Source organism: Desmodus rotundus, chromosome 2 (genome assembly GCF_022682495.2).
Source record: "Desmodus rotundus isolate HL8 chromosome 2, HLdesRot8A.1, whole genome shotgun sequence".
Lineage (NCBI taxonomy): Eukaryota > Metazoa > Chordata > Mammalia > Chiroptera > Phyllostomidae > Desmodus > Desmodus rotundus.
The window spans coordinates 167,986,501-168,006,113 of NC_071388.1; the positions used below are offsets into that span (position 1 = coordinate 167,986,501).

The window sequence follows — 19,613 nt, forward strand, 5'->3', positions numbered from 1 at the left end:
TGGCTGGCATGGCTCAGTGGATTAAGTGCCAGACTGTGAGGCAAAGGGTCACCAGTTCAACTCCCAGTTACGACACATGCCTGGGTTGTGGGCCAGGTCTCCAGTGGGGGGGGGGGGCACGCAAGATGCAACTACACATTGATGTTTTCTCTCTCTCTCTTTCTCTTTCCCTCTAAAAAATAAATAAAGTCTTTAAAAAAATAAAAATCAGGAAATGGCGTAAAAATGTAGATCAGTAATAAACTGATGTTACAGAACAGTATTAGAAAAGCACAATTTCAAGAGGAACTGACTCTATTCTAATAGCATATCATGAATACACAGATTAAGTATATTTACAAAATATATATATATATATATGTACAATGCTTTAATTAAATTTTCTAACTATAGGCCTGGATGGTGTGGCTCAGTGGACTGAGCATTGGCTTAAAAACCCACTGGTCACTGGTTAGATTCCCAGTCAGGGCCCATGCCTGGGGGTGTGTGATGGGCAGCCGATCAATGTATCTCTCACATATCAATGTTTCCTTGTCTTTTTCTCTCCCTTCCCATCTCTCTAAAAATAAATACAATTTTTTAAAATAAAATTTCTAACTATGGATCATTATTCTTAACATTCAAGTAAAATGTGTAAAAACTTAATCAGGATAAACATTAGCCATGAGACTACAAAATAAGGTCATATCTGTACGTAAAAATCTTGGTAATTAACCTTTGTTCAATTAAAAGACATAAAGTGATGAACAAAATATAAACAAAGGCATGGACATGTGGAACAGATTGGCAGCTGTTAAGAAGGAGGGGTGAGAAGGGGACTCATTGAAAGAATGTGAAGCAATTAGCCAAAGAACATTTATGTGTAACTCATAGATACAGATGATGGCCAGAGGGAACGGGGGTTGGAGAATGGGTCAAGGCAGGCAAAGAATGGGAGGAGGGGTGAATGAGGACATCTGTATTAGTGTCAACAAAAAAAATAAAAAAGGGGAAAAAACATTTTCCATACCAAAATAAGTATCTAGAAAATAAGTACTAGTTTTCATTCTTTCGAAGTACTAGCAAATTACAATAAGGAATCAATGCCTACAAGAGCCAACTCACTGATTTTCAACAAGAAAAAAATGTAGCTTTAGTTTTTTATTCATACATTTAAATTACCTTCTTTCATTATCAATACTGCTTATGCATAATAAATTATTTTCTTCATTCTAAAGTATGCTATTTGCTCCTTTTAATAAACAACTAAGTAAAGAGTTTCGTTCCAGGGAAAACTTTGTTCTATTTCTTAGTATGATATTCTAAACCAGACTATTTAAAAAATAAGAGACCTTTTTTAAAGAGCTGTACAGCTACCACCATAGTCATCAAATCTCATCTGGACTACTACAGTATCCTATTTAGTGTCTATACTTCTGCTCTTGCCTCTTCACTCTTCTCCACACAGCAGCAGGAAAGTGGCATTTTAAAGCAATATACTAACTATCCTAAAAAAATTATTCCAGTGATGATTGTGTAAGATGTTAAAACCAAGTGAAGAGAATATGGCAACTCTATACTATTTTTTCAAATCTTCTTGGTCTAGTATTATTTCACTGGTTTTTTAGGTTCAGCATGAATAACAAGGTTTTCTTAAGTCATCATCTCATTGTCTTATAGTGAATAAAAATCAGGGTCCTGATTTTTAAGACAGGAAAATTCCAATGGTTTCCCATCACACTCAGAATAAAACACAAAGTCCTTACCAGAATAAAATCTTAAGAGGACTCCTGCCTATCTCTAAGACCTAGTCTCCTTTTCTACTCCTCCAGCCTCACTCAATATTGGTCTGCAGTGTTCATCAAATTCACCAAGCTTGCACCCACCACCCCAGAGCCTTTGCACTTGTGCTCTTTCTCACGTCTGGGATGCTATTCTCTCCTTCTGCACATAGCTCACTCCCTCACTTCATTTCTCTTCGGAAAAGTCATGGTTAACACTCTTATCTAAAATAATCTCCACACCCTCATTACTCTAACTCCTTAACCTGCCTTCTATTTCTTCCTACCACTTCTCTCCAAATGAAAGTAAGTGTTCCTTTTAGTCGTTTGTCGAAAGTCCCGACTTGAATTTAAATTCCATGGGAGCAAGATCTGTATTACTTCCTGCTATATCTCCAACATCTAGAATATTGGTACAAGCAATGCACTAGAAATAAGTAAATAAATAATCAATCAATCCTCAAGTTTCTCAACATAAAACTGACGCAATTATTAAATTGCACTGCTGATTATAAATGAATTCAACAAAGATATCAAATTATGTCTCAAATGAATTTATGCATCCTAACACCAAGTAGTGATTTAATCCCTTGAATAAATCCCCAAAACTGGACAAAATATTTCATTATGACCTTCCAGTACAGAAAAGCATGAAAGAAAAAAATGAGGAACTACAGAGGATGATGTATTTATATCAAATATAAGCAAATTTCCAAGGATTGCCTGAAAACCCAAATTAACACAAAGATTAGTCATTTTTAAAAAGGTTCATAGGACTCTGTAGAACTTTCCTTTTATCACATACAAATGATTCTACTGGCAGTCAGTATTTTAGAAATGCATTTTTCTGAGCAAAGGATAATACATTTTAGGAAAAGTTATCCTAACGCTTACCTAGAAAATAAGCGTTAAAGATTTATTACTTCGTAGATACAGAGAACAGACAGACAGCTGTCAGAGGGGAAGGGGTTGGGTGCTGGGTGGGAAGGGTGAAGGGATTGAGCAAAGAAAAAAAAAGACTCCTGGTCACAAACAACGATATGGTGATTACCAGAGGGGCGGGGGTGGGGAGAGAGAGAAGAGGGTAAAGGGGGAATAAATGGTGATGAAGGACACTTGACTTTGGGTGGTGAACAAACAATACAATATACAGATGATGTATTATAGAACTGCATACCTCAAACTTACATAATTTTATTAATCAATGTCACCACAATAAATTCAATTTAAAAATAAATAAAAAGATCTGTTGCTAAATTTAATCTGCATAACTAATTTTCAAGGTAGATTTTTCATTGTGGTAAAATATACATTAACATAATGTCTACCATTTTAACCATTTCTAAGTGTGCTTAATTCACACTTAAAAATGCATTCGAATTGTTATACAACCATCACCCTCATCTATCTCCAGAACTTCTTCCATCTTCCCAATCAAGGTATATTTTACCCTCATTTTCCAGATGCAGAAACAGACTAGAAGAGGGTATGATGCCAATCAGGGGAAACCAGATTTCAAAATTCAAAACATCTCTTCAATACACTTCAACACTCAAGTTGCCATACACTGAACCAAAAGAATTAGGAACAAGCAAAGCTAAAGCTCTTTGGTTTTCAGGAAATACTTGTATTTAATCCTAACTTCATCAGTTTCACAGACTGAAGCTTTTAAGAACTTCTTATTTCAACCTCTTCATTTTATATATTAAAGTGTTCTTTTTCAAGTTTACATTGCCGGTCACCTGTTTTGTGAAGGAAAGCAAAGAACAGAAAAGTTTTATATTTTAAAGAACAGAAAGGCAAAAAAAAGTAGAGACTATATCCCTGTCCTTTTGTGATAGAAATTCACTGATCCTCCTATCAAAAACTGAGTATATTCCCTCCCTTACTATCTCAGCTGGCATGTGACCTGCTTTAAGCAATAGAAAGCAGCAGAAGAGACACAACTTCAGAGGCCTTAAGGCTTCAGCTTTTTGCTCTTTCTGGAACACTGCTCTAAAGTACCATGAGTGAAGAGGCATGACATAGCATATGACTAGGAAAGAGAGGCTCAGCATCCTCCTAACCCAGCTGGGCCCATCCCCAGCCAACCCACCAACTAAATGCAGCTGTTACCTAAGACTAGTAAGACCAGAGAGGAACTGCCCAGTTAACCCACAGAATGACAATGAATAAGTTGTTTTAAGCCCCCTGAGTTTGGGGGTAGTCTATTATGCAGCACCAGGTAACTGAAATAAAGATTAATCTAAAATTCAGTGATAACAAATTAAAACAACCCCTATTTCACCACCTGAGCTCATTAACTTACTTTAGGAAAAATTTGGAAGTTTAAGATTTCTAGTCACAAGGTAAGTCAAATTAGCACAAACTAATGAAACTAATTTTATCATTAGTACTAGAAAATCATTAATTATATGTCCTAGTATGGTGTGGTTGGTGAAGTGCAACACCTTTGTATAAAAGATATCACACTGTGTTAACAATAATACAACTGACCTAATATAATGGCACCATTTCCATTATAAATGAAAATATAAATGATACTAATACTTTTACACTAGATCTTAATAATTTAAAAAAAAAAATCCAGCCCTGGCCAGGTTGCTCAGTTAGTTTGGAGCAGCATCGCGTACACCGATAGGTCATGGGTTTGATTCCCTGTTGAGGCAAATGCCAGAGTTGGTGGTTCGATCCCCCGAAGCAGCTCATATAGGAGGCAACCGATCCATGTTTCTTTCTCTCTCTCTCTCTCTCTCTCTCTCTCTCTCTCTCTTCAAATCAATAAACATCTCCTCCAGTGAGGATTTTCTTTTAAAGCTTTCTAATATGTGATTACCTTGCTTTCATAACCTGAGTACACAGAAATAATCAGGCTTTTCTTACTGATTAGATGTCATCGCTGTAATCAATAATTACACTGCTATTTATGTCAAGATAAACTCAAGTGCTTTTGACATGTGCAAGGTAATCCACCAACATTAAACAGTCCTTGCCAGCTGACTTTTTAATTTTTAAGTTTCTATTACTCTTACTGTCTATTATCACTTGCTCCTGAGAGTATCATTTAATGTACAATGTGTTAGAAAATATACTTTTTACAATTTTGCCTTAGTAAACTTGACAAGCTTGAGCACAGCTGAGAATCAAAAACCTTATTTCTGAATAAACTTTGTTTTTTTCCTTAAATGCCATTTCTGGCTGCTCAATACCATTTGTTTTTACAGCTTTATGGATACAGTTTGCATACCATAAAATTCATCCATCATAAATGAACAATTAAATAATTTTTAAAAATTTATAGAATTGTACAACCATCAACTGAATCTAGTTTTAGAACATTTCCATTATCCCAAAAAGTTCCTGTGTACCTATTTACAGTTAATCGCACTCTTACCCCCCATCCCCAAGCAACTACTACTGTGTTTTCCATCTCTGTAGGTCTGCTTTTTCTAGACATGTCCCATAAAATGGAATCATACAATGTATAGTTTTTTGCACCTGGCTTTTTTCACTTAGCCTAATGTTTTTGGAGTTCATCGATGTATGTAATATGGTCAGTAGTTTGTTCCTTTCAACTGCTGAACAGTATTTTGTTGTATGAATAGACCGCATTTTATGTACTTATTCATCAGCTGATGGGCATTTAAAATGCTTCCAGTTTTAGGCTATTATGCATAATGAAAGCTGCTATAAACATACCTTTATGTGAACATGTACTTTCATTTTACCTGGGGAAATTCCTAGTTCTTAGGTATGATACAAAGATGCAAGTAATATGAAAAGTAACCTCTAGATAAGTAAAGAGTTGTTATTATAGTATATCATTTATCTAGCCAATAAATCCCAACCTATTGTATTGTAAGAGAAGCTGGAGGTAAAACTATGAATAAAACTCTGACCTGTCCCTAAAGAAGCATACAGTCTAGTGACCACTGTATAAGTAGATATACACATAACTCAGTTTTTTTGATGAATGTCCAGTTTTAGAAGCTTGATAACACCACAACTAACTTCTACGTACAAGGTTCAAAGAAAAACTACAACGATTAATTCCCACATGCCTGTCATGACAAAGACCTTCACCAGCTGGTAATAACATTAAAGAAGTTTAAAAAGCATACCCACACAATAGTATGAGAAAGATAATAATAAAGATCAGAGTTTCTAAGGGTAGTGAGGAGGGTGAGCGAGGCATGAAGTTAAAGGAGGGCCTAGAACTGAGAGGGTACCCAGGGATTATTTTTGTTACATGATTACATGTTGACAGAATGGTGGCTCATGTTAAGTCTCCCCATTGTCAGGTCTTTTAAACAGGAATAAAGTTTATGCTTAAACTGTCTTGGCTTCTTACTGGCCTTTTTAAACATATGTGACTCTTGGGAAATTTGAAGACAAGGTAAAGTGGCATCGATGGGAAAATAATTTCCACTTACTCCCTTTATACGTTCAATTCTTTGAACTCAGAGGACCTCCCATCCATTCACCCTACCATCTTTTTACTGTCACTCACCCTCTCATGTCTTATTTCCATTTTTATTCATTTTAAGATTAAATGGCCCATTATTCTATCATTCCCTTTGTCCCTCTCTCCATCCTAATTGTCCAACAAAATCCCCAACAGGAGAAAGTACACACCTATGATGAGTCAAAATCAACCTGAATTCATGATCATTAACAATAAATGCATAGCAACATCACTCCATTTTCACTGTCAATGCACTTTCCCACTCCCCAATGACTATTCCACTTCTCTTTCTTAAAACAGTAATTCCTCTTCAACTTAATTCTCAGCTTAATGCTAGCCTGAACGCTATAGACATATACAGATGTTCTTTAACTTATGATGGGGTTACATCAGGATAAACCAACCCATCCTAAGTTGAAAATATCTGAAGTTGAAAGTGCCTTTAGCCCTGACTGGTATAGCTCACTTGTTTGGGCATGGTCCCACAAACCTAAAGGTTGCCAGTTCAATACCCAATTAGGGCTCATTCCTGGGTTGCGGTCCAGGTACCCAGTTGGGGCTGTGCAAGAGGCAACCAATCAATGTTTCTCTCTCACATCGATGTTTCTCTCCCTCTCTTTCCCTCTCTCTAAGAATAAATAAATAAAATCTTTTTTAAAAATGCCTTTAATATATCTAAGCTAAGGCACATCATAGCCTAGCCTACCCTTAACCATGCTCAAAACACATTAGCTTACAGTTGGGCAATTATCCTGATTTTCATTTCAAAGTTAATTAACTTCCTCCTCTTCTTCTCACCAGAAAAAGGAGACACAGATGGGTGTTTTGCAGACATGATCAGACGTAAAAACACAAAATACACTGTTCAAAGAATGCTGGCAACACAATACACTGTAGAGCACTGGTTGTTTAGCCCTGTGATAACCTTGCTGACCGGGAGCTGCAGCATGCTGCCAGTGTCTGGCATCACAAAAGAGTGTCTTATCACATATCACACATCACATATCACAGGAAAAGATCAATATTCAAAATTAGAAGTACAGTTTCTACTGAATGCATATTGCTTTCATACCATTAAAGTAGAAAAATCATCAGTGAAATCATCATAAGGATCATCTGTATACAATTGACTATTCAACACCTCCACTCAGATTTCTAGTACACCTCATATCTAGTATTGAGCTACTATACCCGCAAACCCAAACCTGTTCTTGTTTTCAAGCCAAAGATCTTGGAATCTTATTTCTCCATATGATCTCTTATCTTCAAACATCTGCCCTAATGCCTCCTCCTCAGTAAGGCCTTCCCTGGACATCTTAACAAATAAGCATCTCCCCATCGTTACACTTGTTCATTTACTCTGCTTTATTCTTCTTAAAACTCACCTACCTATGTTCCAATTCTTTTTTATGGTCTATCTGTCCAGCAGAAGGTAAGTTCTACAAGGGTAATGACTTGATCTGTTTATTCACTGCTGCATCCCCACTCCCAGACAGGACTTGACTCATAAAAGGCATTCAGTAAATGTTTTAAATAAAAAACTGAATTATAAGTAGAGGGGACTATGGAAACATAGATGCAGCAATTAACCTAATGTGAAAGGGTTAGAAAAGGCTTCTCTGAAATAGTGGTATCTAAGGATAGACCTGAAAGGCAAGTACAAGTTAGCCTAGAGAAAAAATGAGGGAAGGAAAGATTGTTGCAGATACTAAAAACAGCATAAAGGCCCCAAGGCAAGAGAAAGCAGCCATGGCTATTTGTGCTGAGAAAGTATATAATACTCTCCCAAAATAAAATACTCCTTTTAAAAAGTCAATTAAAAATATTTATTTCCCCATGCTCTACGTATATTCTATCCTACATTAAACAATGAGAACTCACACAGTGTATTATCCTGTATCTACGTATTATTGTCCCCCCCCAATTGATATAAGTATTTAAAACATTTTTAGCCAAAATGAGTGCTAAGACGAATTTTTTAAGTGTTTTTCAAACCTATTATTTACTCCATTGCAGTTTTGTTCCTGTCTTTTATTTCGGATCTTGGCAAATAACTTTCTATCTTCATCAAAATAAAAAGCTTCTGCACGGCTAAATAAAACATCAGCAAAATGAAAAGGGAACCAACCGTATGGGAAAATATATTTGCAAATGATACCTCGGACAAGGGTTTGATCTCCAAAATATATAAAGAACTCATACGACTCAACACCAGAAAGACAAATAATCCAAATAAAAAATGGGCAAAGGACCTGAACAGACATTTCTCCAAGGACACACAGAGGGCCCAGAGACATATGAAAGGATGCTGAGCATCACTAGCCATCGGAGAGATGCAAATTAAAACCACAATGAGACATCAGTTCATACCAGTCAGAATGGCCATCATAAACCAATCAACAAACAACAAGTGCTGGCGAGGCTATGGAGAAAAGGGAACCCTAGTGCACTGTTGGGAATGCAGACTGGTGCAGCCACTGTGGAAAACATTATGGAATTTCCTCATTAAACTAAAACTGGAACTGCCTTTTGACCCAGCAATTCCACTGTTGGGATTATACTCTAAGAATCCTGAAACACTAATTCAAAAGAACCTACACACCCCAATGTTCATAGCAGCACAATTTACAATACCCAAGTGCTGGAAGCAACCTAAGTGCCAATCAATAAATGACTGGATTAAGAAACTGTGGTACATTTACACAGTGGAATACTATGCAGCAGAAAGAAAAAAGGAGCTCCTGCCCTTCACAACAGCATGGATGGAACTGGAGAACATTGTGCTAAGTGAAATAAGTCAGGCAGTGAAAGACAAATACCATATGATCTCACCTGTAAGTGGAACCTAATCAACAAAACGAACCAGCAAGCAAAACACAACCAGAGACGTGGAAATAAAGAACAAACTGACAGTAACCAGAGGGGACGGATAAAGTGGGGAAAAGGGAAAGGGTCATCAAGGAACATGTATAAAAGACACATGGACAAAGCCAAGGAGGGGTAGCATCAAAAGTGGGAGGTGAGGATGGGTGGGACAGGGGGAGTGGTAGGGAAAAAACGGAGATATCTGTACTTGAACAATAAAAAAAAATGCAAAAAACAATAAAAAAACAACTTTTGATCTAACAAGAGGTAAGACCGAATCTCCTGTGAAAAATAAGATACCATGCTAAAAGGGTACCAAGTTAAAGTGGCTAAAAAAGAAATGACCAAAAAAAAGTGTGTGTGTGTGTATGTGTGTATATGAAAGATCAACATCTGATTACGTATTGGTAACATCTCTTGCTATTGTAAAAGGCATCACATTCACCATTGGAACCAAAGGGATTAGTTACAACTGTTTGAAATACAGCTAAAAATCTATCACTAGAGGCAAGATGTAACTTCAGCAAATTGGAAAAAAAGAGGAAAGCTGAATGTAAATGCCAGGAATGCATCTCCTTGGGGGCTATGCTGTGAAACCTCAGTATAATGCTCACTGGCAGACTCTGCAGGAAAACAGAAAGCATCTGTAAGCTGAAATGGTTATGATTATAGTTTAGTTTAGTTAAAAATACAGTCAAACTTAGCATAATATTCGCCAGTTCAAAAGACACACACCATATGATCTCACTTATAAGAGGAATCTAATGAACAAAATAAACTAACAAGCAAAATAGAACCAGAGACAATGGAAACATGGAACAGACTGACAGTGGCCACGGGAGGCGGGAGGGGATAATGGTGGAAAGAAGGGGAAGGGACTAGTTAAAGAACATGTATGAATGTCCCATGGAAGACAAGGTGGGGATTGACTGTGGGAGTGGGGGATAGGCTGGGTAGAGGAGGGCAAAAGGGGAAAATAGGGACAACTGTAATAGAATAACAGTAAAAAAAAGGAATACAGTCAAACTTCAGTTCTCAAATGTCTTGGTTCTCAACCAAATTGCTCACAGAGAAAATGTCTCAGCTGTCTAACAAACTTCTCTTGATGTGACAACCTTTCATGTCAATAACCTGTAATGAACAGTCAGTCACATGTCTCTCAGGCAATAAAGATATTCAATTTTAGAACAAATCGCCTCTAGACGTTTTCCAGAACAAAGTAAGTTCGAGAACTGAGGTTCCATTATACACAGAAGATTCACAAAATTATCTGATTTTAAAACAGATGTGTTTTGCGATCACATGAACCAAAGAATGATGAAAGCTGAAAAATATTTATATGTAAATTCTGTACACAATTTCAGCAGATTCCCAAACTCCATGGTGTCCCAGGGTGAAAGCTATCCATCAGGCTTACCCAAACTGTCCAGAGGACAATTAGAAGACATGGTAATAGGATAGTGGGGCCAGAAAAAAAAAATTTATACAAAGATGGTATAATTATCAAGCTAGATAAATTAAGAATTCTATAAAGGCACATAACTGTACAGTAAGTCCTTACTTACCGTGGTCAATAGGTTCTGTGATTTTAAGCAAAGTGATGTGTAACAAAACCCATTTACCACAGGCTAATTAACATAAACAAGAGTTAAGTCCCTAAGGCATTTCATCAACATTGTAACAAAATGACACTGAAGGAAATGACGTTATTTGAGGACTTGTGATTCCAGAAAATTATGTTGTACCTATGAAACAAATTTAAGCACAAAATAATTTTAGAAGTATTCATTTCTCTTTAGTATATTATAGTATAAATTTATTTATAAATATATAAATATATTATTTGCACTTATAAGAAAGTCCAAAGTGTGACAATTAAGTAATAACAATAAGCACTCACATCTTTATTTTTATTATTAGAAATAATACAAGTTTTTTTATTTTTAGAATCAGCATATAATTCAATCTCAGAACATTTATGATTACAAAACCAAAAGAAATCATTAATAATCTTGACAACATAAAAGTATAAATGACCAAGAGTGAGGGTATAAAAATACAGAACTTTATTTCTTAAAAGTTTTAAAATGAAGTAACCAATGACCCAAAAATATTAACAACAACAAAAAACAACATCAGGAAAATGGGACAGGGTAAATAATGGGGGGGGAAATTTAATGAGCTAAATCCTCATTTTCTGTAGCAAAGAATAGATAGTCTCAAGTTGGTAAATGAATATATATTCATTATAATAAGCATATTCCTTACAGTTCTGGAGATAACCTCTAGAAATACTAAAAAACCAAAGTTCTCTCCAAGGAATATGACTAGGGTGGGAAAGAGTGGTTAGGAGATACACTCGCTTTGCATCCTAAATTATTTGATTCACTATCATGTATTTATGTTATTCTGGGAAAAATAAAACATAAAGGAAAATTTAAACCATTTCAGGTAGGACATTAATGCTGATGCAATTCCCTGCCAGCTCTTGACCTATTTCAAATACTTTTTAAATGTATCAAAGAAGGCTCACTTACATCTTCTAATGAGGGGTTCATTCCTTTATTTATTGTTTACTCAAGCTTGAATTAAAGACTATTACATGTAGAAGAGTAATTAACTGAATGATGACGATAACTTTTTAAAGGAATATCAACACATTAGTTCTCATTGTATAAAAATTCTTTGAATTTTGGCAAGCTTAATATAGCAAGACCAAATATTTAAGTTTCCATTGGGGAAGGGTGGGGTGGGTATGTATGTATGTGGGTGGACAGAAGTAGGTTAACAGTTGTGAGCCCGTGAAACAATTTGTTCTTGTATTATCTTGTATTAATATTTTTTAATTATTGTATTATTTTCCATATGAATTGTAAACCTACTTTTGCCCACTGAGTTGTGTGTGTGTGTACAGATATATAGATATCTATATATACACAAAAATCCCTGTTACATAATTTTACAAGATGAATCCTTTCAAAACAGAAGTATTATTTGATGGCCTACAATATTCCTTGACAACAAGGAATCAAAGATGAGTGCATAGTCTAGGAAAACAGAGATGTGAATGAGCACAGAGAAAGTAAGTTTTGCTGCGTTCTATTTCCCCTAGTGGAGGCTATGGGAAGGGAAAAGAGGGGCAGCAACAGCGGGTAGATTAGGAGGCATGAAAAACAGTTTAGGTTGTCATAACATTTGTCCCATAAAGAGACACAGACCTGAATGATCACCCTGACATTTTATAAAAGTCATATGGCTTTCTGAGGGTTCTAGTTTAGGTAACCACGTGGATGGTGATGGCTCAAGCAGAGAACACACCAAAAAAAAACCCCAAAAAACAAAACAAAACAAAACAAAAAACCCAACCACCAAACCCTAAAATAATGGAGGATAATGATGTGTTCAATATTGGACACAAAATTTGCTACTAGGATGTGGACTGTCCAAAGGGTAGCTGGAATTCAGATCTAGAACACAGAAGACAGACAATATATTACTTAATTGAAACCATGGAAGTAAATGTTTTCATACAAATATATAGGGGGTGGGGGGGGAGGTCATGTAGAAATCATCACAGTTAAAGGGCAGCTAGATGAAAAGCCAGTAAAGTGGATCAAAAAGTCAGAGAGGTAATATGAATCCCAGTTTTTCAAAAGCAACTTGTCACACAAATTTGCTAAGTGTTTTAGGAGATATTAAACTGCTTCTTGAGATTAGTATTAGTACCATTTTAGAGATAAGAGCAAACAAAGAGGCCTTGAGATATTAAATGATTGGCCCAAAATCATTCAGCTCAGAAGTGGAAAGACCAGGCCTCAAATTCTGGATTACTGACTCCAAAGTCAATCCTCTTAACCAGTATACAGCCACCATATGGCAGCCAAGACAAGAGAAAGAATGCCTGTTAGAGACTATAACTCGGAACAGGTTAGTTTCCTCATCCTTTCCTTCTAACTCCTAACTAAACCACAGTGCATGTGTCAAGGGCCTATCTACAACCATCTCCAATACCACCAACCTACCCCAAATGTACATTTATGTTTTTAAGAAGCAAGGACTCATTCTTTTTCCAGGTTACTTTTACTAAAGCATTAATCAGAAATATTTATAAAGCTCTATTACAAGGTACAGTTATTTTTTAACTGATAACATAAAATTTTTTAAAAGCGTTTGATAAGGTTGAGTCCTAACATAAACCTAAGACAACATTTGAATAAATGAAAGCTAGCTAAATTAAGGCATATCAAGTATTTCTTAGGTGCCTCTTACTGTGCCAAGCACTAGTGATAAAATGTGGTATTTGAAAATGGATTCTAACACTATGTCTCTGAACCAACTTTACTGCCAATTGTAATAGTTTTTAGAGTTGTTTTATTTTTTCTTTCCTTGAGTGACCTTGTGGGTTACTTAAATAAAAATATAATTTATTATACTACCTTATAATACTGTGTTCCTTGAGAGAGGAGATAATACCTATAACACAAAATATCCCTATAAGTTTGAAAACTTCATTTTCAAATTATTTCAATAATGGCCTGTACCTCAGTCAGAATCCTTAAATTACTCTCATAGCATCACTCTCTCTAACAATGTCTTCATCCTTAGGAGCTCGGACCTGATTCAACACATACAGGACAGTAATTTATATCATTTTCCCACTACTTTGGGAATCATATCCAAAAATTTATACTAAAATATACAGTAGGCAATATCCATAATGATGTTTTTGTGCCAGATATTTTTATTGTTTCAAAAACTACAAGCTGGTCTTCCCAGCAAGATGGTAGATTAGGTAAACACAACTCACCTCCTCACAAAACCACATCAAAATTATAACTAAAATAAAGAACCACCATCACTCAGAACTGTCAGAAATCAAGCTGAATGAAAATCTGACAACAACAAAATTAAAGAAATCATATCCGTCCAGACTGGTAGGCGAGGCAGAGACACAAAACAGGCTGGTGCCACATCCATGTGTGGTAGATAAAAATTCGGGAGGGATATCTTGGGAGCAAGGAGTCCTAGCCCCAAGCGAAGGCCCCCAGCCCAGGGTTCCAGGGGCAGGAAGGTAAGTCCTCATAACTTCTGACTACAAAAATGAACAAGGATTGAGCTGGTGGAAGAAACTTCTGGAGTCCCAAGCAGTTCCCCTTAAAGAATCCACACACAGACTCACTCAGACTCACTTCCATCTGAGCTCCAGCACCAGGGTAGCAGTTTGAAAGGCATCAAAGGCATATAAGTGTCTGGCATCAAAGGCATATAAGTGTCTGGCATCAAGATGGGAGCTGGGACAACTTTCTCCCAGACAGAAAGGCAGGAAAAGGTCATTGTCTCCTTGCTGAGCCCTCCCAGCATAGAACTGAGGGACCACAGAGCAGATGAATGCCATATCTGAGACTCCATCAACATAGCTAACACTGTTTGCTCCACCCTGGAGGTCCCTTGAGACTCCTTCCCACCCAACTGTCGTGTTCACCCAAACTGCTACCTATGACTTTACCATATGAATTGCTGGTCTTAGCTCATGCCTCAAAATTTCCTAAATCCTCTCAAATAAGCCACAGCACCCTCAGTACATCCCCAGCCCCTGTACCACATGCTAAGTGGCCCCAGGCCCAGCACTAGAAGCAGCCAGCCTAGATTCACAGCTTGGCTTCCTCTGGGTATCTCCAAGCACCCGACAAGTAGCAGCCACTTCAGACTGCTTTATAGCTCAGGCAGGGTGGCTCAGGGCAAAACATAGGTGGGGGTTGACCTTGGCCTGTACCACCTGGGAAATTCCAGAGCCTGTACACCCAGTGGGCACTACAGACCACACTGGAGCACTACCACCCTGCCCCTGACAGCTGATCCTCCACGGAGGGTGGAGAGGTTGGTGGTCAGTGGTCACAGCCAGTCCTTACAGCTGACTGGCCTGGGTAAATGCCTCCCATTGACCTGCCAACAGCAATCAAAGCTCAACTACAAGAGGAGGGTGTGATCAGCACACACAAAGGGCATTCCTTGGGGTATCCTCCTTGGGTAATAGGGGAGGCTGTACCACTGGACCCCACAGGACACAACTACACTAGGCCACACTATGAAGAAAATAAGTCATAGCAGCTTAGCTTCCCCTGGGAATCTCTAAGCCTAATAGAGAAAAAAATACAGAGAGGCTGCCAAAATGAGGAGACAAAGAAACATGGCCCAAATGAAAGAACGGATCAAAACTCCAGAAAGAGCACTAAACAAAATGGAGATAAGCAATCTATCGGATGCAGAGTTCAAAACACTGGTATAAGGATGCTCAAGGAACTTAGTGAGGATTTCAATAGCATAAAAAAGACCCAGTCAAAAACAAAGGATACACAAACTGAAATAATGAACAATTTATAGAGAAACAACAGTAGAGTGGATGAATCGAGAATCAAATCAATGATTTGGAACATAAGGAAGCAAAAACAACCAATCAGAACAGGAAGAAGAAAAAAGAACCCCCAAAAACGAGGACAGTGTAAGCAGCCTCTGGGACAACTTCAAGCATTCCAACATTCACATTACAGGAGTGCCAGAAAAAGAGAAAATGCAAGAATGGAACTCTATTTGAAAAATAATGAAAGAAAACTTCCCTAATTTGGTGAAGGAAATAGACATGCAAACCCAGGAAGCACAGAGTCCCAAACAAGATGGATGCAAAGAGGCCCACTCCAAGACACATCATAATTAAAAAGCCAAAGGTTAAAGATAAATAGAGAATCGTAAAAGCAGCAAGAGAAAAGCAGTCAGTTACCTACAGGGGCATACCCTAAGACTAGCAGTTGATTTCTCAAAAGAAACTCTGCAGGCTGGAAGGGATTGGCAAGAAATAACCAAAGTCATGAAAAGCAGAGATCTACAGCCAAGACTGTTCTACCAGCGAAGCTATCATTCAGAATCGAAGGGCAGATAAAGAGCTTCCCAGACAAGAAACAAACGAAAGGAGTTCGTCATCACCAAACCATTATTATATGAAATGTTGAAGGGACTTATTTAAGAAAAAGAATATCGAAACTATGAATCATAAAATGGCAATCAATACGTATCAGTCAGCAACTGAAACTAAAAAACAAACTAAGTAAACAAGACAGAGACAGAATCATGGATATGGAGAGCATTTTGATGGTTGCCAGATAGGACAGGGGAGGGGGAAAATGGGTATAGAGGCAAGGGGATTAAAAGGGACAAATATGTAGTTACAGAATAGTCATGAGGATGTAAAGTACAGTATAGGAAATGGAGTAGCCAAAGAACTTATACTGTGACCCATGAACATAACAATGGGGTGGGGACTGCCTGAGGGAGTAAAGGGTGTTGGGTAGAAGGGGGCAAAAGGGTAAAAATTAGGACAATAGCATAATCAGTAAAATATGTTTTAAAAAATTAAAATAAACAAGCTAGCTTTTGATGTAGAAAGAGGGGGAAATGAAGTTTAAAAATTTTAAGAAAAAAGTTTCATAAAATAGTTTTAACATACACCTGAACAACAGTTTAAAATGCCCTTTGAAATTTCTTGGGCAAAACTGTTTTTTCTTGTTAATAAAATATAGAGTTCCTTAGCCCAGACTTCCCCTAAATCCAGAATTGGGAAGCACAAGAGTTTATACCTGGTCACAAAGGGCCTGAGCAAGACAGTAAAAGTGACTTTACAGAGTTCAATGTCATCACTGTTGAGGGCACGTTAGGGAGCGATCCTGCTATCTATCCGCAGTGCCCTCCTTTGTTGTATACCAGATATCCACGTGCTTACAGCTTCTAATGGGGTTGAAAAGTATGGGACCAGGAGCATTTGCCGAATTAACAACTCTGAATGCAAAGTATGACTAGTCTTTTCTGTAAGGATCTATTTTAGAAACTTCGGGAAAAATTTTTCCTGGATTTTTCAATGAAACAATCTCTCTTTTCACGAAGAATGCCTTTTTTGAAATTGAGGACAAGTGGTGCTGGTGTGACATGAATCAAAACAGAAGTATTGCTAAACCAGTAATTTTTCCCTGACCCCTGAGATAAAGTAAGCATACTCTGTGGCACATATTTATACAGTACTCAAAACCAGGAATAAGAAGGAAAAAACCTACTGTGATATCAATACCATTTCTTCAATGCACTTAGTAGTTAGAAATCTGCATGTTGCTATTGATCTCTGATGCTACCGTTATCACCAGCCCTTAAACTTCCATTAACTACACCTATGAGATTAAAAATAATAATAATAAAACTGAGCTCCTCATTTCTTATTTCCTAACCCAAGCTGGCTAGGAACTTCTCACAAGAATTCTGTCAGGCCCAGATCAAAACTGAGATCACAAAAACTCACAAATACCCATGACACAGTACTTAAGCAGATAAAAGATAACAGAATAGTATTTATTACAAAGAATAGATGTAAAGGCCCTATGACAAAACTCCGAGTTTCCAAACAAAACACCCAGAGTAAATTCTATAAATAGTTGTAACATTCAACATTCTAAAATTGATTTTATAGGTTAAACAAGAATCACCACATGACCCAGCAATCCCACTCCTAGGTATATATACCATGGGACAAAAGTAGGTTTACAGTTGTTTGTATAGAAAATAAGTAAATAATAACACAGTAAACTGTTGCTTTGCATACTCACAATTGCAAACCTACTTTTGGCAACCCAATATATCCAAGGGAAAGGAAAACATGTTCACACAACTTTTACACAAATGTTCACAGCAGTATTATACGTAATAGTCAAAAAAAGCAGAAACAACTTGAATTATCAATCAACCGATGAATGGATAAATAAAATGTGGTATAGCCATACAATGTAATATTTTTTGGCAATAAAAATAAATGAAGTACAGATAACATGCTACAACTTGGATAACCTTTGAAAACCTTACACTAAGTGAAATAAGCCAGTCAAAAAAACACATCATATGATTCTGTTCATATGAAAGCTCCAAAATAGGCATTCAGGCAGAAGGTAGATCAGTGTTTGCCTAGGGCGAGGGGTTGGCAGGAGTGACTGCTAATGGGTCCAAGGTTTTAGGTGGGGAGAGTGATGAAAATATTCTAAAATTGATTGTGGTATTAGATGCACAATTCTGTGGATGTACAAAAAACCACTGAATTGTACACTTTAAATGGCTGAACTATATGATATGAATATCTCACTAAAGCTGTTATTGAAAAAATCAATTGTATGCCACAAGTTGAGAAGGGAATTAAAACTACTGGAAAAAAGCATCATTACTATTAACAGTTTGCCTAGCAAATCAAGACCACCAAACATTCCTTATTTACTTTTTAACCAAAGTTTTACTCTCATTAAGGTGATTATATATTTAATCAGATCTTGTCAATTTTCTAAGAAAGCACATCATGCTCCTGAACTATGCTTACTCTGATGGAAATGTACATATACATTTCTTAAAAGATTCTCTCAAGAGCTCACAGAGATTTTATGTGCCATGAGAAAGGTATACTATTTGAAATCAGGGAAACTCTGAAAGTGACTATATTTCAATATACTAAAAAAAACTTCATCTGAGCAAAGTAATATGAGATAACAAAGATCTTAACACCATCACCTTGTAAGGTTATTAAATTTCAAAAATGGGTTTCTTAATTCTAAAGACACCATTGTATCTTTAAGGATTCTAAAGGAACAAATATATTCAAAAACTAAACTTAATTACTAAAAACAATACAAGCTCTATAAAGACTAAGATCGAAACAAAGGTTTGTTTATGACTATATGAAAAAACTCCCCAACTAGTCATATAAATATTTGGAATATATACATATCTATTACCTTACTCTCTGTTGCACGTTGAAAGGGAAGAAGTGTATAAGAAGTTAAGATCTTATGTTGTGCGTAATAAAATGGCAAGGTAGCTCAGTCATTTTTTCCAGTTTCAGAGATGCAAACATTATCTCTAAAAACCCTTAATGAATGCATATAATTTGTCCATCAAAATATAAAGAATTAGATAAATAAGAGCTACTTTAAGAATTCTACTGACCATTACTTTCCCTTGATGGCTAAAATCAAGTAATACAAAAATTTAGATGACTTACATTGTTGTTGCGGGTTTCTACAGCAGGGAACTTTCTGACTATGAATTTCACAGCAGATTCCAGATTTTTGTCAATAAGGTAGGATGGTTTTGCCTTGGGGTCTCCACATGCCTATAAAACAACAGTGATAAAAAAAGTGAAATGCATCCCTCTAAAACCAAGAAACGATAGCAAATCTGTAATCAGAATTTGGAGATATTTATTGTTTTTGGTGAGCAGGTGATAAAATGAATAGGCAAAGTGCAGGGGTTGTCACAGCTGAAATATGCAATGGGAGACAGTACAGAGATGTTCTTCTACTGAAAAAAAATGCATGGAAAGTTTTAAAGCGGTTAGCGCAGAACAGCAGTGAAGGAAAAAGCTCAAACCTAAAAAAAAAAAAAGAAAAAAAAGAAAAAAAAATTCTTGATTTGAGGTAGGATTGTATTCATCTGAAGCTAATAAAATA

General features: G+C 36.6%; 1 protein-coding gene across 4 annotated transcripts in view; it reads right to left on the reverse strand.

The window, feature by feature from the left end:
* NCKAP1 (NCK associated protein 1) overlaps positions 1–19,613 on the reverse strand; it is a 107,771-nt gene that overhangs the window by 68,251 nt on the left and 19,907 nt on the right. For all 4 annotated transcript variants that reach the window (XM_053918832.1, XM_053918834.2, XM_053918831.1 and 1 more), the window contains one exon: positions 19,166–19,276. In XM_053918832.1, the coding sequence (XP_053774807.1) occupies positions 19,166–19,276 (111 nt within the window). The remainder of the gene's footprint in view (positions 1–19,165; positions 19,277–19,613) is intronic.